This window comes from Emydura macquarii, unplaced genomic scaffold (assembly GCF_026122565.2).
Source record: "Emydura macquarii macquarii isolate MOO-44397 ecotype Brisbane River unplaced genomic scaffold, CSIRO-AGI_Emac_v2 contig_968, whole genome shotgun sequence".
NCBI lineage: Eukaryota > Metazoa > Chordata > Testudines > Chelidae > Emydura > Emydura macquarii.
Genome location: NW_027131105.1, coordinates 1,367,458 through 1,390,673, shown reverse-complemented (window position 1 = coordinate 1,390,673; position 23,216 = coordinate 1,367,458). Strand labels below are relative to the sequence as shown.

The window sequence follows — 23,216 nt, the reverse complement described above, 5'->3', positions numbered from 1 at the left end:
AGATACAACAGAAGTCACTAGGTAGGATCCAGTTTGGTTCTTATTTACATTTGTCTGGGAAGTCAAAATCAGCCTTATTTACTTGATTTGGCTCTGATTTGGGATGTGTCATTGAGGGGTGGTCTACACTACACAGGTTGACATAAGGCCATGTTGACCTAATTATGTAAGTGTCGACACTAGAGCCTTCCTCCCACTGATGTAAGTGCCCTACTACAGTGACGTAACTCCACCTCCATGAGAGCCATGAGGCTTATGTTGGTGTAGTTAGAGCAACACAATGACTATGTAGATACTGCATCCCGTATACTGGCTGTTGGCTGTCTTGTCTTGACAAGAAAGCTGGACAACTAGGTCCCTGAAGAGCCAAGGAGAATGGATGCCGCTTCCACCTGGGAGCTGGGGTGAGAAGCCCAGGTGGCCGGATTGGGCTTCTCACTGAGAGCCAGGGTGAGAAGCCTGGGCAGTTTGGGACCCCGCCGGGAGCTGGGCGCCTTGTCAATTTCTTGCCAGCTATGTTGCTGCGGTCACCATCCTCCCAGCACCACATCCTCTGCCTCTTTATTTACCTAAGTAATATAATTGTAAACAGCTGACACTAGACATCAGTCCTCCCATAGATAAACTTAATTGTTGCTTAACTTTGGTCTTCATTTACATTCCTGTAGCAGGTGCAGAATCCAAAGCAGGTGCTCACATTCAAGTTATTTTGAATTATCTTTTCAAGTAATGTTTTGTGATATGATGCTTCAGATGGTTAAAGAACTGATGCACTATTACACTTCCTTTGTCCACTAACTCCGTAATTCACGCATTAAAATAATTTGGCTTTGTCATGGTTTATTCTGCTGTCCTCTAGACATAAATTTTGAGGGAGTAAAAATCTAATTCTATTAATTTAATAAAGGAGGTATTTCTCTTTGCTAAACCTGGGAAGAAGAAGAAAGAGAAATGAGAATTTGGGTTCCTGATGGAAAGCTGTCGAATACAGTGGATATAGTGCTTGAAACAATATGCTGAGGATGCAGTTTCCCCAAAATAACTCTTATTTAGAAAAACAAAATAATTGGTTCCCCCTAGATTAAAAACTAAACTGTTTCTACCTTCATATTTCAATATCTTGTGCAGGGGCCTCTATTTAATAGTACATATGTGGTCCCATCATCCAGTTACTCGCCACTTAATAATGAAAAAGCTCATTAGTAGTTAGATCAATCATTTTTCTTTCTATTTGGGGTTACGTGATGTCATCTCAACCAAATGAATTTGTATTTTGTGAAAATATAAAAGTCTATTTTGTCTGTGGACCTCCCTGTATAAAATTACCAAAGGTGTGTATTGTGCAGAAATTCCAGAATTTTTAAGTGTAGAAGTGATAATGCTGTTCTGAAAGACTGTTACAATGATATTGGTAATTTTTATGTTAAATATATTTGCAGGAGATGTAGCAGTGAAGATATTAAAGGTTGTAGATCCAACCCCAGAACAGTTTCAGGCCTTCAGAAATGAAGTGGCTGTACTAAGGTGAGCTGATAACATGGATTTGCATAATTTTATGTTTACTAATCTTCTAAAACAACCCTGACACTATTACTGACCTTCTAATAGTGAATGTCACAGGTTGAATGAATTTTCTGTACAGTAAGTGGTACGGTATTTCTGCTGTGGGCTGTAAATTTACAGACTTTTGAGTGCCCCCTTATCACATGGTGCAGGATAATGAAGAGGTACTGATCAGTTTTGAGACCTTTATAATTTTAAATGCCTCATTCATTATCCCTTGAACTCTTCTTTCCAAGCTAAATAATATTAACCTTTGTAATCCCTTGTCATATGTAAACCCTGCCATAATTTTGTAGCCATTCCCTGGAACTCTTGAATCTCATTACTTTTAGGTAAGGTGATTGATAATGGACAGAGTATTTTACATGGTGTGCCTTTTAAAATTATTATTATGACATAGTATTTTTTGTATTTTTAAAATCCATTCTCTAGTCAACTCAGGAAACGTCTTTGCTTTAATTACTGCCTGTGCAGTGTCTAATATCATTGGTCAATCCATAATGATGAAGTAGAAATCCTGCAATTAAGAGCCATTTTGTTTATATGGGAATAGCTGTTTTTGCCTCCTTGAATTATTTTACACTCCACAAGTTAAATTTGTCTTCCATCATGCTGCGCAATGCTCCGCTGCATTTAGATCTGTCATTTTCTCATAAGTCTCTGTAGTCTTTTCTGTGAACCAGAACAATTTAATGTCATCTGCAAACTGCAGCTTGACTTTTTCCTACCATTTCAATTAACTTTATCAAAGTACTTTAACGTAGAAGAGAGGGATAATTTGCCTTTACAGAAGCTGTAGAAGTTTGATTCTGTCACATTATACTTAGGCCTGGTCTACACAGGCTGCGGATTTTGGCGGCAGTCGAGGGAGATACGTGAGCTTTGTACAGTAACTTGTGTATCTCCCGTCAACTTCCCAACATCTGCTTACTGCGGCGTCTCCACTCTGCTGCACTGACGGGAAATGCCCTCCTGTCGGTGCAGTGCTACGCTTTTTGCTGGGGTGGATTTACAGAGTCGACTTCTGGGTTTGATTGAACAAGTCTTCACTGCCGCTCAGTCGAACCCTCAAAATCAACCCGGCACCGCCGGCAGTGTAGACATAGCCTTAAATATTGTATTAATCTGTCTTTACCTGGACTGTGAAATAACGTCCTTGAAACTAAGAAGAAACATTTTGAAGTTAATAATTATTTTTTAAAAACATGCCTGCTAACTTCCCTGTTTTTAAGAGGCAACTGTGATGTGTTGTTTTCTAAAAATAAAATCTTATGCACATGCATCCATATGCTTCACAAATCATTTTGTTAAACTTTGGATCTAAACACTTTGATGTCTCCTTAGCCAAGAATACATATTTCAGGGAACTTTACAAATGTTTAAAATAAAATGTTTATTCTTTTCCTTTTCACTTCTTCCATTAGGAAAACCCGTCATGTTAATATTTTGCTGTTCATGGGCTACATGACTAAAGATAATCTGGCTATTGTTACACAGTGGTGTGAAGGGAACAGTCTGTATAAACACCTACATGTACAAGAGACCAAGTTCCAAATGTTCCAGCTCATTGATATTGCCCGACAGACAGCACAAGGAATGGAGTGAGTACGATTAGAAGTTGTCAATTCTGATTTGTCAATCTTCTTCAGGAGAGACTAATACATAAAAGAAACATTGTCCTAGTATACAAGAGATATTAAAGTGGTACCAAACCCACAAAAAGTTACACAAATTGTAAGGGAAGATAATGTTGGCTGAGGACTGAAAGTCTGAATAACACTTCAGAAAATACTTATTTAATGTTTCAGAGCATCTTAAAAACACAATTAAAAATCCTTTGTCATATAATTTTAAAATGTATATTTATATTATACACAAACTGGGGAAGAATACTATGTGATCATGTAATCAAAGACAGTATCCTAATGCATATGCACAAGAGGGTTGAATCAAGATTGCATGGCAAATCTTATTTCTGGCATTTCCTAACATTTGAGTGCTGATTTGCAAACTTAATGTTCTTCTAATGTAGTTTCTTGTATTTAATTTCCAAGGTTTTTAAAAAAGCAAACTGAAAAAACAAAGTCCATCATGTGGCATTATATTAATACTGGTATCTGTTCTCATCAGGGGTGGAACTTTTAGATCCATAACTTAGACCTCTGTCACTTGAGCTAATGGAGTAACTGATAGCAGTAATAGATTCTCCTCTGTGTGCACCAGCACTAAAGAGGATGGTTCACAGGTTTTGCCACTTGCTTTTGCAGATATTTGCTGACACCAAATAAATAAATGGTGAGACTCAGGAATCTTGGGCTCTGTTCCAGGCTTTGGAGGAAATTGTTTCTAGTAGTCAGAGATTCTTCTGTCCTATGCCCTCCAATCTGTGCCTTTCCTCTCTTTGCCCCACTGTTGGTTCCTTGTCCCAGTCCATTCTGTTTGCCTACCCAGTCCACACTTCTCATCCCAGTCCCAGTGTCCTTGCTCAGCCAGTCCTAGTCTCTCTGTGTGTGTTATATCTAAAATCAGATCCATTTTTATATATAGAAAAGCATCTTAAACTGGTAACCCTTTATGTAATTAAAGTTGATTAAGCAGATTAATTTAATTTTAAAAAACAGTGAAATATATTTACAGTTTCTGCTAGGCAGATACTTTGTGTAAATCTTGGCTCAGAATAAATTTTAAAACCAAATTATAAACTAAAATAATTAATATAGAAAATCCCTGCAGTTTCTTAAATATGTACGGTGGTACCAGTATGCCTTTATAATGATCTGTCGGCATGGGTTGTAGGAGGTTTATAGTGAGTCTAAAAAATCTTGATAATGCTGCTTGAGATTGATAATTTTTTTTTTCTTTTCTTGAGACAGAAGATAACACTGACACAGCCTTTCAGAGATGGGGCAGTTCACAAATTTTCAATAAATTTGTAATTAGTGATGTGTGCAATGTTTGGTTTGTTCTCCAGAGAATAAGCTGGAAGATAGAGTTTAACCTTTAGTTTATCAGCAGACAAGTTTAAATTGATAAACAGTAAAAGGAGCATGAGCACAAAAATATCTTTATGAAGGACCTATAGAAATATTGGGTATTTTCTCTTTTTTTAGTCTTAATTGTGGACTGGTAAAATTAAAACAAATACTCTCTAGCAAGCCAAAAGGTCTTTAGCACTGGGTTTTAAATTTAGAACAAGTTGAATTATGGTCCTATAACACTTAGTGGTATAATTCTATAATTTATTCAGGTAGCTTTTTTGTAACTTTTTTTTGAACTTTTATTTTATTTTATTTATATTAATTTTGGTTTGCCAAATTAGTGTAAATATGTATAACATTTTTTAAAACATTTTTTCTTTTCACAGCTATTTACATGCAAAGAATATCATCCACAGAGACATGAAATCAAATAGTATCCTTTCTCGAATTTCCTTTAACTGTTTAACTGGATATGATTGAATATAAGTACTGTGTAGGTCTTTCTATGAAGTTGAAACATTCCAGTTAAAATGACAATTTTTTTAAAAACAGTTCTCTTTGGTGATCAAGAGGAAATCATCCCCCAACCAGGTAAAGATGTTTGGAATATAGATTTACACACTTACTCTTTCTTACCTGTGTGCATATGTAATCTTGGGATGCAAAACTGTTGCCCCAAAGTGGCCAATTTTAATCTAATTGTCTCCTTTCAAGATATCCCCAGCTTCAAAAGATTATTTAGGACAGATATTATACTCTTCTTTTAATTACTTTCATATGAGGATAGATGACCAAAAACACACAAAAGAGGGTGCTTTTGGTGGAAACTGAGCCAAAAATCTTCATGATTCTAAAGTTGGGAAAGGTAAGTTCATATTAATAAACTTGACTAGTGCATACCTAGCAGAATACCAATTAAATAATTTGTACTGAATAAAGGTTTTGCAGCTTCCTTTTGCTTCACTTTTATTTTCTTGATATGTTTGGCTTATGTACAGGTAATTTAAAAACAAATTCTGTTCCTGGAGCTCAGCTTGCGAACTGAATATCAGTCTCTTCTGGCAAGTCACTGGCTTTGAAACTACCAAGCAGAATGTTGACTGAACAGGCAAAATAACAAACTGAAACTTGTCTCAGCAGAATGTAGGAAGGAAAAAACCTGTTTTCTTAAAGGTCATTGTAGAAATTCTGCTAACTTCAGTTGTTCAGTAAACAAATGAGGATTCATGTTTTCAGTGAGGATGAAAGAGTAGTCATTTTAAATGTAAAATTGCTGTTGATGATGGATTTATAATTGCAACTATCTTTTATAACATTAACTTATTTCAATCTGTTTTTCCCCTCAAGTTCACTAGATATCATAAAAGTAAGGAATATCTATCTCTGACACATCTGTAGAATCTTTCAGAATGTTCGGTTTTCTTAGTTAATTCTTAAATCAGATTTTGAAATGTTTTTTCCTTCTAGAACAGTACCACTACTAAAGGACATATTAGAGCTGTTAATGATGGGTCTACTGTATAAGGCTTATTACATGCTACAAAGTGTAGAGCTCTCAACTGAATGAGATTCCTAAATTAAACCTCCTGGGACACCTCCCCCCACACCAATAGTGAGCTCCAGATAGATAAGTTTAATTTGGTTTCTGGTTTCATGTGATAAATGTTGTTTCCACTTACTTTGAATTCTGTGATGAACTGTGTGCTTTATTCATCTACTTAGGTACATATACAGATACATACATAAACTGTTGTCAGTTATGATCTAAACTTAGCTATGGTAGAAGTAAAAGGCTAGTACATTAAACAATGATAATGAGCCAACTCATACTGTTATTCCAACCCCTCTGCTAGACATTTACATTTTCTCTTAGAGTTAACTATGTTAGCATAGATGTAATAAAATAATGTAATGAATAAAATGAAAGGGGAGTTATTTGGGATTATGTTTATCTCAAAGCTAGGAAAATGGTTTTTATTACCACCTACTCAGGTTGTGCATGAAGTGACACAGAGCAAATAGAGAAACTGGGCAAAACTCGGCCCACTGACCAATATGAGAAAAAACAAACCATTTCGTAAAGTTGATAGAAAATCCAACCTGATTTACATACATTTTCTACAGAAGTTCCTAAACCACCATTTAGATATATTTCTTCATGAAGGCCTTACAGTGAAAATAGGAGATTTTGGTTTGGCAACAGTAAAATCCAGATGGAGCGGATCTCAGCAGGTGGAGCAGCCTTCTGGTTCAATCTTCTGGATGGTAAGAAAAATATTTGAATTTTTAAAAAAATATTTTGTCTTATTTTTGTGCAAATTCAAACTTCTTTGTCAATTGGAGAATAATGTGATTCAAACTGTATTTACAAAGTAATATTAACATTTTTTTAACAACAATATGAAAAATTATATCATAATAAAACAGAGGGCAATTGCAAATATGTATATTATATATATATATTGTTGTGGTTAATTACTTAATTGTCTAGTCCAGGGGTGGGGAACCTTTTTGTTGCCAAGGGCCTGATGGTGAACCTTTTTGTTGCCAAGGGCCTGATGGTGGCCCTGGCGGCGGGCAGGGATTCGGCGGCGGCACAGTTACGTGTGGGGCGGTGCCCGCCGCCGAAATGCCGCCGCTGTTTCCGCCTTTTCGGCGGCACGGTTTTGCAGTGTCCGCAGGGTTCCGTGGGGCAGTAACCGCCTCCGGACTCCACCCGCCACCGAAAATGGGCAGACGGCGGCAGGGTTTCGGCGGCGCGCACTTCCCGCCCGCCCGCGGGCCGGATCAAATTCTTTCACGGGCCGGATCCGGCCCGCGGGCCGGAGGTTCCCCACCCCTGGTCTAGTCAAAGGTACTTTGTTGTTCCAAAGCATGTACATTTCTTTGGGTACTTGGTCTCCTTACCCTGGAGACATGGGTGCAGTGTGTTTCCTTGTTTTGGGTGCCTATTTCTGAGAGTGTTTTACCAGCATAGAGCAAATACTGCCATGTCAATCCTGTAACTGTCATTTTTAAAAGATGGTTTTGACAGGATAGCAAAATATTTGCTCTGCTTGGAGGTTTGAAAGTGTCAAAATTCTTTAGAACCGATTTGGCATTTTGCTTGTATTGTGCTTCAAAATAAATACTTAAAAAAAGATATCATCGAATCATCTGGCACATCAGGTTCCAGTAAACTTCAGCCATAGAACAAAAAAATTAATTATTCTAATTTTAAGAATTAAATATTCTGATTATTAAAAGCTATTCATTTTTATTCCTTTGGTTGATGGGATTTTTAAAAACATTTCTAAAATCCTGAGTGTTGCTGGATTAGTATTTTATTGTGTTTCTGTAAAGCCCCTGCAGTGATTTTGTTGGCAATGCTTAAAAATATCATTCTAGATTACTTTGAGTAAATAAGTGTTTTTTACTTCTCAGCCAATATGATCTTTCAGTTAACTCTCAAGAAACATCCTGTCCTACTATACGGATACTTTTTTTATAAAGCTACTCATGGGCAATCCCTGTTGCTAGTATGCATACTTGTTGCATATTCTTGTAATGTATGTTCCTACTGCATACATTTAATATAGTAGACTTAGCATGAAGGACATGAAATTTCTGTGTTTCCCAACTCAGAATCTATGGAGTATATTTGTTTTGACTTTTTATTAAATTGGAAAAAAAAATCTGAAACTCTTGGCGGGAGTAACTCGTGTATAACTTACTGTACCTTTGAAAGAAGGTTACACACTATGGGGGAAATAGCCAAATGTATCCTCCTTTGACGCTCTGTTTACTACTTAAATGCATTTTGCTAATACATCTGTTTAGTTTCCCCTATTTGTTCTTGCAATGAAGTTGTAAGGCTGTGTGTGAAAGATATGATATTGCCACCCATACATGGTGGTTTCATTGGTGAATCAGTGAACTGTGGAAGCATGAGTGCTTATTAATGTATACATCTTGACTAATGGCAAGAGAGAATTAGAAACAATAGTAAAGTGAATCACTTTAAATATTCTGTCTCAAATATGAAATTACCTATTTACACAGCTCCTATGTTAGGTTGTATCAGTCAGTTCACTTAATTCTGATTCATGGCTCTAGTCATTTTCTTATTTTTTCCAATGTTTGCTACTTGTATACACTGCTTTCTAACAAACTGAAACCAATAAATGCATCTTTTTAAAAGAAAAGATCATTCCAATTCTTGTTAGCACTAGAGACCAAAACTAACCTTGTGTCAATAGCTGATATATGAGGACTCTTGTAGCATGTATTGACAGAAGAAAGTATAATTAACACTGTATAAGAATCTCAGACTTCAGTTAAGATTCCTGTCTGTAGAACTAGGATATAGAATAGTAAGTATTGGGTTTTTTCTTTTATATAAACAAGAGTAACAAAACCTTGTGAAGTCTTTCTCTACCATTAAATGCCAGTTCTAATGAAATAAAGACAAAGATGTTAAAGAAATATTAAGTTTGAAACTTACAAGTGAAGAACAGAAATTAAGGCTTCCTGTCTATCCTTCTACTTCGAGTGATTGCTCATGTCCATTCCAATATAGGGTGAGTGCACGCCACCATGCACTGGTTCCTGGAACTTTTTTCCCCTTAGCAGACCCCGTAGGGTCGGCTTAGGTGCCCCCTGGAGTACCGCACTCATGCAACGGTATATGAGGCACCGCCGACCCTACGGGCCCTTAGTTCCTTCTTTCCGCCCGTGACGGTTGCTGGAACGTCTCTTGCCTCTCGCAAGTAGCATTTCCCTTACTGAACTTTGTTATCGTGGTTTGATTAGTTAAGTGTTAAGTATAGTGTTAAGTAGTGAGTTAAGTTAGTTAGCATTAGAATAGAAGCCCTTAAGGGCTTAAGGCCGGGCCATGCCCGGCTCACCTGGTTTTAAGTCTTGCGCCGCTTGCAGCAAGCCCCTTCCAGTGAGTGACCCTCACGATCGCTGCCTCAAGTGTCTGGGGGAGCAGCATCGGAGGGACAAATGCAAGATCTGTAAAGTCTTCAAGCTGAGGACTCAGAAGGAGCGGGATATTCAGCTGAAGGCTATTCTGATGGAGGCGGTGCTCCGACCAGCCTCCAAACCGCTGTGTTCCACCTCGGCACCGAGCATCCCCGGTGCCGAAGAAGAAACTGTGCCAGGGCATGGAGCACGAAGGTGCACCAGCCACAGCCTGTTGAGCTTGCTCCGGAGCCTGCATCTCCATGCAGAGAGCCTCCCCTGACTCCTGCAGGTGGGGGAGCGCCCCTGCAAGGTCCGTCGACACCGGAGGCTTTCCACGCGGCACGGGCCTTAATGGCCATGCCCACGCCTCCATCTTGTCCCCTCGGCCGAGGGAGAGAGGGCTGGTGTCCCGGGGTAAACCCGCACTAAGTGCCCCTGGTGGATGGTCGAGACCCCCGTCAGGGGCGAAGTCTCCCTGCAGACAGCCAGAGAGGGTAGAGCATGGCACTGGAGCATAGCACTGGAGGCATCGCGCTCGAGGCGGCACCGTTCCAAGACCGCCTCGCGCAGTGGTCGCAGCTCTCCTGCACCCCGGCACCGAACCCTTCGCCCGCGTGGTACCGGACTCGATCTCCGGCACGGAGCCCAGCACCGAAAGACCCGGTCACTTCAACCTGTCGCAGATCTCGGTCTTCAGCGTTGGGCTCGGCACCGAGATGCCATGGACGGCACTTTTCCTGGTCCCCGAAGGGCAAACGGTGCCGGAAGTCCTCGGTGCTGAGGCGGAGGGCGACGGCATCCAGCTTGTCGGGGTGTGCGTCCTCCTGTCGGCACCGCTCGCAGCGGTACTGGCACTGGTCATCTAGAGGCTGGTCCCCGACTAAACGCAATAAAATCCGGAGAAGGGATCGTCGGCACCGGTCCAGCAGCTCTGGGTCCTGGAAAGATAAGGATACCCACTGCCTTCAAGACACTACGCAGCCGGTACTGATGCCGGCACCGGGGTGGCTGCAAGGTCCCTGGCAGTGGCCTTATTGGAGCCCATGGGGGGCACAGATGGGACAAGGAACTGTGTCAGTCCCATCCTCAGTGGCACAGCTGGTGCCCCCCCCACCTAGCCAACAGACTAAGGGTCATTCCTCAGAGGAGGAATCAGATCCAGAGGAGGGACCCTCCGCGGGGCCCCCTCAACAATCCTCCTCCTCTCCAGATGAGGCGGCTGCTAGAGACTACAGGGCGCCCCTACCAGACTTCAAGGTGCACCAGGAGCTCCTGAAAAGGGTGGCCTCTAACCTTAATATAGAACTTAAGGAACTATCAGAGGAGGAGGACCCCCTCTTCGGTGTTGTTGGGTCAGCGGGACCATCAAGGGTGGTCCTACCCGTACATGACAGGGTCCTTAAGCTGGCCAAGGCCCTGTGGCAAACCCCTGCCTTGGTTGCCGCCACATCCAAGGGCGCCGAGAAAAAATACTATGTCCCGGCAGAGGGATTTGAGTTTTTGGTTACCCACCTGTCCCTGGGGACCCTGGTGGTGGATGCGGCAAACCAGAGGGACAGGCAAGGTGGCCACGGCACCACTCCCAAAAATAAAGACAATAAAAAACTAGATTTATTTGGGAGGAAGGTGTACTCCACCGGGGCATTGCAGTTCTGCATTGCGAATCACCAAGCCCTCTTCGGACGTTACAACCTTAATCTCTGGGACTCCATGCGGCGATTTGCAGAGAGGTTGCGACGGACTTTGCCATGGTCCTTGAAGAGGGCATCACGGTGGCAGGGGCGGCGCTGCAAACTGTGATGCAGCAGACACCGCTAGCAAAGCCATCTTAAGGATTTGCGAGCCACGCTCCGTTCCTTGGGACTCTACACTCCCCAGGCCTCGAGGTGTAAGTCTTGGCCGCAGCCCCAACGCCAGACACAGCCACAGCCTAGGCCATTGCCTAGACCCTTTCAGCCCGGTAGGGGCCGAGAAAGGAGCAGGGGGCTCGGGCGACATAACTGTTCCAACTCGTCTGCAGTCTCCCAACAAAGACCCTCTAAGGGCACCAACCATAAGAAGCAATTTTGATGGTGCGCCTGAGGGTGGCTCCACTCTCTCTCTCCTGGATCCGCCCCTTCCATTCTCAGACAGGCTGAGACCCTTCTATGATGAGTGGCAGAATATCACCTCAGACCGTTGGGTCCTCGGCGTAGTTCTCCGGGGATATGCTTTTCAATTCACGGCTTTTCCTCCAAACTCTCTCCTCTCTCCCCCCCCTTCAGGGACCCCTCTCACGAGCAACTCCTTTTGCAGGAGGTGAATACCCTCCTTCTCCTGGGGGCGGTGGAAGTGGTTCCTCCGCAAGAAATAGGGAGGGGATTCTACTCCAGGTACTTTCTCATCCCCAAAGCAAAAGGGGGCCTGAGACCCATATTAGATCTCCGCCGACTGACCAAGTTTATCAGGTGTCTCAGGTTTCGCATGGTCTCCCTAGCCTCCATTATCCCTGCTCTGGATCCAGGAGATTGGTATGCCGCCCTTGATTTGAAGGATGCGTACTTTCATATTTCCATCCTTCCCAGCCACAGGCACTTCCTCAGGTTTATGGTAGCTGGCTGCCATTACCAATTCTCGGCCCTGCCCTTTGGCCTCTCGTCCACCCCCAGGGTGTTTACCAAGAGTATGGCGGTAGTGGTGGCCCACTTGTGCTGCAGAGGGGTGCAGATTTTCCCGTACCTGGACAACAAGCTGATCTGGGGCAGGTCCAGGTCCCACATTCAGAACAGCGTATCCCTCACCTGTGCGACATGTACCAAACTGGGGCTGCTCATAAACAAGCATAAGTCCACTCTTATCCTGGTGCAACGCATAGAGTTCATTGGGGCCACCCTGGACGCTCTCCAGGCCAGAGCCTTCCTCCCGCAGCCTTGGTTCGTGGCTATCACTGCGATTATCGCCCAGCTACTCAGGTGCCCCATGACAACAGCCAGGCACTGCCTGCAGCTGTTAGGGCACATGGCGGCCTGCACATATGTGGTGAGGCTGGCTCGCCTCAAATTCAGGCCGCTCCAGGCATGGTTAGCCTCGGTGTATGCACCGATCAGACACCCCTTGAACAGGGTGGTCAGGATACCCCAGGGGTCCTATCCTCAGTGAACTGGTGGAGGACTGCCAGGGAGGTGTTGAAAGGAGTTCCTTTCAGGGATCTGGCCCCATCAGTCACCCTGATCTCAGACACTTCAGACGTAGGGTGGGGAGCCCACATCAGTGCTGACCTGAGCACCCAGGGGCTGTGGTTGGAGGAGGAGAAGAGCCTTCATATCAATGTAAGAGAGCTCAGGGCAGTCAGGTTGGCCTGCAGGGTGTTCCTCAGATTCCTGAGGGGCAGGATGGTTCAGGTCCTGACGAACAATACAACGGCCGTGTTTTACGTGAACAGGCAGGAGGGAGTGTGCTCCTCGGCTCTCTGCCAGGAGGCCATTCGACTGTGGGACTTTGCAGTGAGGCACGACTTTCATTTATCTGCCTCTCACCTCCCGGGGGTCAGGAACGATGAGGCGGACCGTCTCAGCAGGTTGTTTCTACCCCGCCACGACTGGTCCCTGCACCCAGAAGTGGTGACTTTTATTTTCCACAAGTGGGGTGTTCCACAACTGGACCTGTTTGTGTAGTCCTGGAACAAGAAGTGGCCGAGGTTCTGTTCGCTCCGGGGTTGCGAGCTGGGCTCCATCTCCGATGCATTCCTCATAGATTGGAAGGGGACCCTCATGTACGCGTTTCCCCCCATTCCGCTCCTGTCCAAGGTCCTCTTGAAAATCAAGAGGGAAAGAGCGGACATGATACTCATTGTCTCAGCCTGGCCGAGACAGCACTGGTACAGTATCCTGCTGGACCTGTCGATCGCCCTGCCAGTGGAGCTCCTGAGGTGTCATGACCTGCTGTCCCAGGACCAAGGTCGGCTGCTCCACCCAGACCTGGACTCCCTCCACCTGACGGCCTGGAGGCTCTGTGGCTGATGGAGGGGGAGAGAGCCTGCTCGGCGCAGGTCCAACAAATTCTGCTGGGCAGCAGGCAACCTTCCACACAGGTCGTGTACCGGACCAAGTGGAGACGGTTTACCTGCTGGGCGGAGTCCTGGGGCATCCCGCCGAGCTGCTCGCCTATCCAGGCGATCCTGGAATATCTTCTCCATCTGAAACTCCAGGGTTTAGTGTTAGCCGCCAGGTGGACTTTCAGGGAGGCTATCTCAGCTTTCCACCAGCTGCTAAAGGGGAGATCTCTGTTCTCCCACCTCATGTCAGTCAGGTTCCTCAAGGGGATGAAGAGGCTTTACCTGCAGGTCCGTGACCCGGTGCCTCCCTGGGATCTAAACCTGGTCCTTTCCAGGCTAACGGGGCTCCCCTTTGAGCCCATGGCTACATGCCAGCTGCTCGTCCTGTCTTGGAAGGTAGCCTTTCTGGTGACCATTACCTCGACTAGAAGGGTTTCTGAGATTAGAGGATTGACCTCGGAGCCCCCCTACACGGTGTTTTACAAAGATAAGGTGCGGTTGAGACCCCATCCAGCCTTCCTGCCTAAGGTGGTCTCCCAGTTCCACTATCACCAAGATATCTTCCTCCCTGTGTTCTTTCCAAAACCGCATGGGTTGGAGGAGGAGCGGAGATGGCACTTGCTGGATGTCAGACGGGCCCTAGCATACTACGACAGGACAAAGCCCTTCCGGAAGTCAACGCAACTCTTGGTTGCAGTGGCGGACCGGATGAAAGGCTCACCTGTCTCCACCCAGCGCATCTCCGCGTGGATCACCTCCTGCATTAAGTGCTGCTACGAGCAGGTGAATGTACCGCTTCCAGGGGCTGTTTCAGCACACTCAACCAGAACCCAGGCCTCGTCTGCGGCCTTCCTGGAGACGGTGCCCCTGCAGGACATCTGCAAAGCTGCCACCTGGTCGTTGGTGCACACCTTCACGTCCCACTACACCATCATCCAGCAGGCGAGAGAGGACCGGGATTCGGCAGAGCTGTGCTGATGAGAGCAGCTCACCGATAACTCCTACCCACCTCCAAGTTTTTGCTTTTTAATCACCTATATTGGAATGGATATGAGCAATCACTCGAAGTAGAAAACAGGGTTAATTACCAGTAACTTGTTCTTCGAGATGTGTTGCTCATATCCATTCCACACCCACCCTCCGTCCCCGCTGTCGGAGTCGGCAGAAAGAAGGGACTGAGGGCCTGTAGAGTCGGCGGTGCCTCATATACCGCGGCCTGAGCGCAGTACTCCAAGGGGTGCCTAAGCCGACCCTACAGGGTTCTGCTAAGGGGAAAAAAGTTCTGGGAACCAGTGCACAGTGACGTGCACTAACCTATACTGGAATGGATATGAGCAACACATCTCGAAGAACAACAGTTACTGGTAAGTAACCCTGTTTTCTTTGAGATAGTTGTCCCTGTGGGTGCTCCACTGCCCTCCTGCCTCCCCTCTACTTTGGAGTTTTCATGATATGTACTCTGTGGTAGAGAGAGAACCAAGGGGGGAGGGGAGGTTGTTCGTACAGCACTATGTAACCGCCTGAGGCGGCACAAGATAGGAACAGCGCATGTGTGGCCGAACCAGGCACTGCTGCTGCAAATCTCCGATTACAGGCACAGGGGTGCATGAACACCTGAAGTGGAGCACCCACAGGGACAATCATCTCAAAGAACCTGTTACTGTACAGGGTGAGTAACATTCTCTTTTACACTTCCTTAAACATAGAAGACGTGTGCCCTGGATTTTTTATTAAACCTATACAGGTTAGGCTTTTGTATGCTCTTGGTATATCCTGTCTTGTGTTTTTCAGTCAATCAAAACAGCAAGATTGTGAAGATGGAGAGTTCCCCCTTCCTTTAAATAGCTTTTAATATGTGAACTGCTGTATTGCATATCAAATTTACAAATAAAATACAAATAATTTGTATGAGACAGTTATTGCTCTGGCATTGGAAAGTGCACGTGGTATGACTTAATTTTGAATGAGGATTTGCAGTCACATCAGGACTTCAAGATAGTACAGTTTTGCCTTCTCTGAGATTATGGTCCAATACTTCATGGTTTGCTATATTTCAATGTTCCTTTCCAAAACCGAACTCTTACTATACTATAATGTTTTGACACTTAAACTCCTTGTGTTAAATACATATGTATTATCTGTCTTGTCTTTGATTCAAGTCCTACATTTGTCATGCCCTGTATTAATTTTAATGCTAAATACGTATGTTCATAGCATCAAGAACTTGACTAAAGAGCCCCAAAGAATAAGGTACTACAATGATGGGCACTATAGAAAACCAATAGAATATGGCTGAACACTTAAGATTGGCAAATTTTGGCACTTAAGAGTTTTAACTTTAATAATTAAAGAGCAGGGATTAAATGCAGTTTTCTTTAGCATCTGTCTTCCACCTGATATCTGTTTTCTCATAAACATTTCAGTTTTTTAAATTGATAAGTTTAAATTAGTTTTAGGAAATAAATATATTACACAAAAGAAAAGGGGGGAGGAAAGCTTTTATAAAGCATTGAATTTTTGGTACAATTCCCGTTTGCTATTATGTTTTAGATTATTTGTGTACTTATCTTTCATAAACAAATCTTAGCCAAGCATCCTTGTATTCTTAATAAACATTTCCTGTTTTTTTCCTCAAAACACAAATATGGAGTAACAATGAAGACTTCCAGCCCATGTCAACACCAAGAGCTTACGTTTAAAGTAACACTTGCAAGTAGTTGTCTAGTACTAAAATGCAGGACTGTTAAAATGTGTTAATTAAAAGTCAATAAATAGTTTTTGATTGAGTTTAAACTGTTCTTGTGCATTGTGAATATTGCAACATTGTCATAGAACATAATCTAGAAAATGATGCTGACCAATTTTTTTTCATTGTCAAAACTGAATGAAGGTTTTTTTTTTGTTTGTTTGTTTTTTTTTCTTTTTTTTTTAAAAAGAGGCGAATATAAATGGGGAAAGTGAAATACTCTTTTGAAATGTTTCAAAATGTAAAAAACTTTTTTTGTATATTTTTCAAATTCCTTTTTATCTAATAATGACATTTATTATTAAAGCAGCATTTCCCAACCGGTGTGCCATCAGGCCTGAGCAGGGGTGCCATGGAATTTTTTGAAAAACTACTTGAAGAGTTCTGGATTGGCTCATGAATAATCATGAGTTCATTTGGAGACTATATGGGGATGGGCCTCAAAATAATTAAAGGTATCAAGGTGTGCCATGGCAGAAAAAAGGTTGGGAACCACTGTATTAAAGGGTCGCTACAATATTTGTATTTAGTGCTCTTTGGAACTCTTAGTTTGATTTTTGACATATTTGACAAGTTATTCCGATAAGATTTCTTTTGCTAGATTTCATTTTATGAAGGAAAGACGTAAGACTGAATTTCTAACACTGGCAACTCCAAGGTCTGTTGTTTGAAATTTCCCTTTCAATTTGGCTTAGACTTTACAGAACACCAGCAGAGTAAATTTTCTAAACTTTCCTATAGGACTTAAGTTCAATTCAAATATCTATTCTGATTATTTTGCTTCTGAACCAGTAGTTATATTCTAGCAAATTCTCAGCCAAGAAGCATTACTTACAACTCTCTTGCAGGAGCTGAAAACAGTTTATGTATAAAGGGCCCAATTTAGGGCTGAATCATGCTCCTGTTGATAGCAGTGAAAGTGGGAACAAGCCCTTACTGAGATTTTATTGTTGCTGTCACAACTGCAATGGTCTGTGTAATTAAAGAATCTGAAAGGACTCTTAGGAACGGAAATACCTGACTTTGATTTTAGTGGCAAAAGACCAAATGCTTTGGTTTCTGCATATATAGTCCAATTGAACCACACATGCTTAGAAACTGATATAGCAGAGAAGAAACACTTGATGGAAAAAGATTTTTCTCTGTCACTGTAGAGAAATTTACAAGTGTGAATGTGGCTTTTCAGACTTTGTGACTTGGGGCCAAAATTTGGATAGTTCCTTATTCTTATTTCAGACTGTCTACAGATTCAGGAAGACAGCACTATATGGATGAATTTGGTTCACACTTGGAACATTATCTTTGCAACCATAAGATTAGAAACATGAAAGTTTAGGTTATGCAGCAACTTCTGGTAGGTCCTTATTACCAAAGAAAAGTGTCCTACTTGCTGTTGGCAAGTGGATTTGTCAAGCAAGCCCAGTTGAGAAAGCAAGTTATACAGATAAAGACTGTGGTACTTGTAGAGCATACAGTTTTTAATATTAATGTACATTACCCCTTAGATACTCTCGTTAAAGAACTTTTAGAATTAAATACAGACATATGTAGATTTGTATGACTTTCTGGATTTATTCATTAATGAATAACTTCACAGTATTTTTAGTAAACCTGATTGAATGTTTTCCACAGAGTAGAGGGCTGCATTCATTAATATAGAGCCTGATATGCTTGGTTTGGTAGCCTCCACTATTGTAAAGCCTATAGGCAGTTGTGGCCTGCACTTTGACTGTCTCTGTTGTCAAGACTCATGAAATGTCAGTATTCCTGTGTGGTTTTTTGTTGTACCAACATTCTTAAGGGGCCAGATTCATCCTTGGTGTGTATTAGGTGAGACCTGCCCTTCCATTGAGGAATATTGTTGTTTATATCTGTTCCTACAATATTGGCCTTTTGTAGTGACATGACAATTTTTCTGAGCAGTAATATCTATTTTGCCACTTTTACACATTGCTGTGGAATTTTGGAATCATTCCCTGTTGTGTGTGTCTGTGGTAGGAAGAAACATTCAAACATAGAGATAAACATAATCTGTACCTCCAAAGGACAAACTTCAAAATATTTCAGTGTGTCTCACCTACACAAATACACATTAAAAACACATTTAAATGTTTGTTTATAATGTGTCCTTTGCCTTTATATTATCATTAGGAGTCTGCTTATTTGCAGCTGCAGAATTCACATTTGCCACAAAATTCTGCCACAGAATCTAAGATGTGGATGTGTTGGTTTTAAACATTAAAAACATTTCTAGTTCTTATGATTGTGAAGAAAATCCAGAAAACTTGAATGGAGTATAAACCAATACTGTTGTATTTGAGGCTGCAAACCACCTGAAACAATAGCTCTAAGAATTTTGAATTGCCCCATTCATCTCAACAGATTGTTAACTCAGAACATAAAAAAATGACGAGGTGGAAACATAAGTTAATGTGTCAATACTACAATTCCAAATAGCTTCATACTCCTTTCCAAGTGTGAAAAGCTCCAACTTTCCTAATTCTGGTGACAAATTCTATAATGCAGTTAATGCAAAAATACCTGTGTGGATATTGTGGAGGCATCTTGGGCTCTCTGAAGTCCACCTGACCACCCCCTCCTCCCCCCCAGGGTCTAAGTTCAGGTGATTAGCCTGAGTCTCTGCTTGATCCACAGCAGCCACATTGCTATTTTTAGCATGCTTGCTCACAACCCGCTAGCGTGAGTCTGTCTACCTGGACTGGCAGGCTCAATTCCAGCTACAACCTTACACATACCCTATTTGGCTCCCCACTTCCCTTCCCCAGACAACAAAAAAGTTGTTTGATAGAATGTTTCTGAAGATGTCGTTCAAGGAAAACTATTTTAATGTCTAGGTTTACTAGAGCAGAATCTTTCAGCAGTGACTTTTTTTCATCCGTTTCTGGCTGCATTTGTCAGAGCACAAGCTGATTTTATTGTTTAGTATTCCATCTGTGTTTTTTTAACCCTAACTTTACATTCTATTACATACATTTTTGCTTTGTTAAATATTTGTAATATAAATTCTACTAGGGAATAAAAGTGTGCTAATTATATCAACTGCTGATATGTGAATAGGGATACATGTAGTTGTAGAGAAGCCATATATTGAGGGTATTTGTCATCATGAAAAAAGAATTTGAGCTTTGATAAGTTAGTCAACTGAAAATCTCATTTCTGAAACTTGTATGCCTACATTTATTGCAAATAACACATTCAATGATTATACCTGAAAGAGATTGGTGGTGATGGGAGAAGACAGTTTCTTTAGTCTGTTAACTTTCTGCTTTCCTGACACAAAAAAATGCACAAAAACCTTGAAATCTTTTGAAACAGAATTTAAACTGTCTTCCCCCCAAACTCCTCCCACACACTCTTGTGTGTGTGTCATATTTAGAGGGTAGATGGTATAAAACCTAAAATGAGTCAGTTTAAAAACATTCAGATTGTGTTCCTTTTATATATAGCGCCCAGTGCTCTCTGGCATCAGGGTGTTAACACAAAAAGACAGTTTCTATCCTGGGAATCCACTCTTCCGTCAGGCTTGGAATTACTGAATTTTCTGCCTTTTTTTCCCCCGAGTCTTGGAGGCTGGTATGTGGTGGTTCTTTCCTCCAACCCCCTTTAAGAACAAGTATAAAGACCAGTACCTAAGAATCACACAACACAAGCTCTAATGCTGTTAGCTTTTTGTGTCTTAATTGCTCATTTAAAAACTTTCTTAAAATGTAACATTGTGTTTATATGAAAAAACTAAAAGAAAAGCAAGATTAGGTAAAGTACAAAGATGTGTTTGGCTTCCTCAGGAAATGTGGGCTTATTATTTTAGTCCATGTCCACTGTTGGGAAAACTTCTTTATCACTTCACTTGCTCAGTTGTTTTAAAAGGCTAGTAAAATATGCTGAGACTTTTTAAAAAGCATTATGTTCTTTTCTGATCCCGTCTGAGCATTGTATGTGCATGTATGTTAATATTAGAAAACACGTATGTTTGTGGCAAAGTGAGGAATGTTGCAGAGATGGTTTTTATTTTTGTTCTTTCATTTGCCTGTCTGGACATCAGGACCTTTGTGGATTTACTGAAACCATGCACAGGCTGCCCTTCTTTTCAATGAAGCAGATTTCTCTTTCTGTCTTATTGGTTATTTTTGTTTATAAATTGACAGTGATGGAAGTGAGCTAGTGGTTATGCTTCATTTTGCCACTTCACACACACAACAGTATACTATGAGTAAGAACAGTAAATATTTTACCTAATGGTAAATGGATACATGTGAATGTTGCTTCTCTATTAATTATTATCCAATGTAGTGGGTTTGATCCATTGTGGATTAAATGAAATGGTTACCAAAAACTATTGTAGCCATAGCCATTTTAAAAATTCTTTACTAGAATACAGAGTTAACAACTTACCCTGTGTTTTACGCTAATGTGTTTTAATTCCAGCTAATATAGCTGTTAATTTGTTGGGTTTTTTTAAAGGCACCAGAGGTCATCCGGATGCAGGATAATAACCCATTTAGTTTTCAATCAGATGTCTACTCCTATGGAATAGTATTATATGAACTGATGACAGGAGAACTGCCATACTCCCATATTAACAACCGAGATCAGGTGAGGAACATTCAGCTTTGGTATATAATCCAATGTATTTCTGGAGAATATGCAGTCTGTTTACTGAATGTATGCAAGTGTTTACATTTTATGTTTATAACTTGTATTAGAATTTTCCCTGGGACATAGTTTATGTAGACATAATAATGCAATAAATCCTCTTAAATTAATACCAGCAGTGTCAATGATGCACATCTGGCCACGTCATTTTTTTCATTACACAAAGGGATTCTACGTGAGTTTGTATAGAAGGTGCCATCTTTATATATCTTAGAGATAGATGTGTATGGTTAGAACCTATTAAGCATCTATTCAATGGACAGTGTGCTTCCTGGTATACCAGTACTTTGTAAAGTTCTCTGTGGATCAAGTGATAAGTATTATATTTTATTAGAGAAGTAAAGTCGTAGCAGAGTGCTGTAGTGAACTAACATACTGCTATTGAATCTTTGTAGAGAAGTAAGAAATTCTCTGTCAGTTATGGATGGGCTTTATGGCCTAATGAAGTTCTAGTTTGAGCCTATTTATAAAGGAATGAATTTTATTAATTTAGTTGTCAAGATTTTCTACCATGAGGGTAACACATTAATATCTACAAATTTTGACACTTTGGAACTATCCTGAAATTTACTGAATTGAAAACAAATTAGTTTAAAAAAATCTCTCTTCCTGAATATTTTGCTAAATTCAAATGTAGTATTAATTAATGGATACGTTTCTCTTGATAATCTGCGCTTGCAGTGTGGACGTGAACTCATAGGCCAACCTTATATCTAGTGTCTTTTGATCTGAGATGTCTTTTTGAACCTTTAGTAATGAGTAATGGAAGAAAACTAGTTAAACTGTTGGCTAAAAAGATCTAGAATGTCTGAGTCCATATTCCAAAGTACAGGATGGCCACATTTGTTACCCTTCAGAGAAATTGTAACTACTTTGAATGTCACCTGAGAAGTAGCAAATTAGAGAACATTAAATTCTCAGTATGCCATTATACTTGAATTGTGTGGACACTTTGAACATCCATCCCTGTTGTAAAAATTGATGCATCAAAGGTATTAACATGGTTGTCTTGATACCATTCAAATAAATACCAATATTTATTTCTGAAATGAATGGAATATTTCCCAATGTACTGTAGGAGGACTCTTACTTCTGTGACTTTATTTAATGTTAGGCAATTAGTTTCCTCTTTGGGAACTTTAGTGGTTTTGAGATATATTTAAGTGTGGTACAGTTGTTGGAATATTTTTATTAAGCTATATATACATACCAAATCCTGAGTTATAACATTATCTTAACCTGAGCCAAGATAGCACTAGTCTGTTAGCCAGCTAGATCACATCGGTAAGGTTCATGAAAACCTGGGTAACATTATTGCTAAATCCGAGAAGTAGATATTCTGCTAATCAAGAAGGAACAAAAACTGCAGACACTTTTGCATGTTAGTTCTCAGTCTAAGAAAACTGAAGCTTATCTTAAGAAAAAACTTCCTTCACCGCTAAACATTGTAAGAGGCCTCCTTCCACTTTATAGCCCCCATGTAAATGGACATGTGTTCTGATAAGAAATTTTAATTAAACATAATACTGTTTTGTGTTGATCAGTCAAAATGTATTGGTAGATAAAACAGTAATGTCATATGAGTTGGACACTTACTGGCTGGGTTTAGGATTCTTTGTCACTTGAATCTTCAACTCTAGCAAGTTATTTGTCAGGAAATGCTCTAGAATCTGGCCTTGTTGCTATTATCAATTATATAAAAATTAATACATGAAGAAATTATGAACTAGCTATGTAGTGTCACTTAGCTTTTAGACTGGCAGTGTCATTCAATGGGAAAGCAGGACAACAGTTTGTTTATTAATTTTGATATTTGAATACAGTAGAGCCTGCTGCTGTCTCTTTGCCTTCAGTACTTCCACATTAAAGAGTAAATTAAAGGGCAGTGAAATAATTCACACCATTGATATACAGGTTATCTGTGTTTGTGCCTCCTTGTTTAGATCATTTTTATGGTTGGTCGAGGTTATGCATCCCCAGATCTCAGTAAACTGTACAAGAACTGTCCCAAAGCTATGAAGAGGCTTGTAGCAGATTGTGTGAAGAAAGTTAAGGAAGAAAGACCTCTATTTCCACAGGTAGGAGTCTATTTTTTTATCCATCTTGATTTTTAAAGTCCTAGAAATATCCATTGCATATTCTCTGCTTCACAGAAGGACTCTGTAGAAATAATAATATTAAGACTATGAAGTTCAATAATGAAGATGGAAGACCAGTCCACTGAAAACTGAGGGATAGCACGGAAGTGCTACTTGTCTCCTATTCTTAGTATATT

The 23,216-nt window shown here is 41.1% G+C and overlaps 1 protein-coding gene across 5 annotated transcripts in view; it reads left to right on the top strand.

Annotated features, from left to right (window-relative positions):
• The window catches only part of RAF1 (Raf-1 proto-oncogene, serine/threonine kinase), a 93,801-nt gene that overhangs the window by 56,845 nt on the left and 13,740 nt on the right, over positions 1–23,216 (top strand). For all 5 annotated transcript variants that reach the window (XM_067543766.1, XM_067543764.1, XM_067543763.1 and 2 more), the window contains 6 exons: positions 1,440–1,524; positions 2,988–3,164; positions 4,928–4,974; positions 6,688–6,806; positions 20,750–20,881; positions 22,885–23,019. In XM_067543766.1, coding sequence (XP_067399867.1) covers positions 1,440–1,524; positions 2,988–3,164; positions 4,928–4,974; positions 6,688–6,806; positions 20,750–20,881; positions 22,885–23,019 — 695 coding nt within the window. The remainder of the gene's footprint in view (positions 1–1,439; positions 1,525–2,987; positions 3,165–4,927; positions 4,975–6,687; positions 6,807–20,749; positions 20,882–22,884; positions 23,020–23,216) is intronic.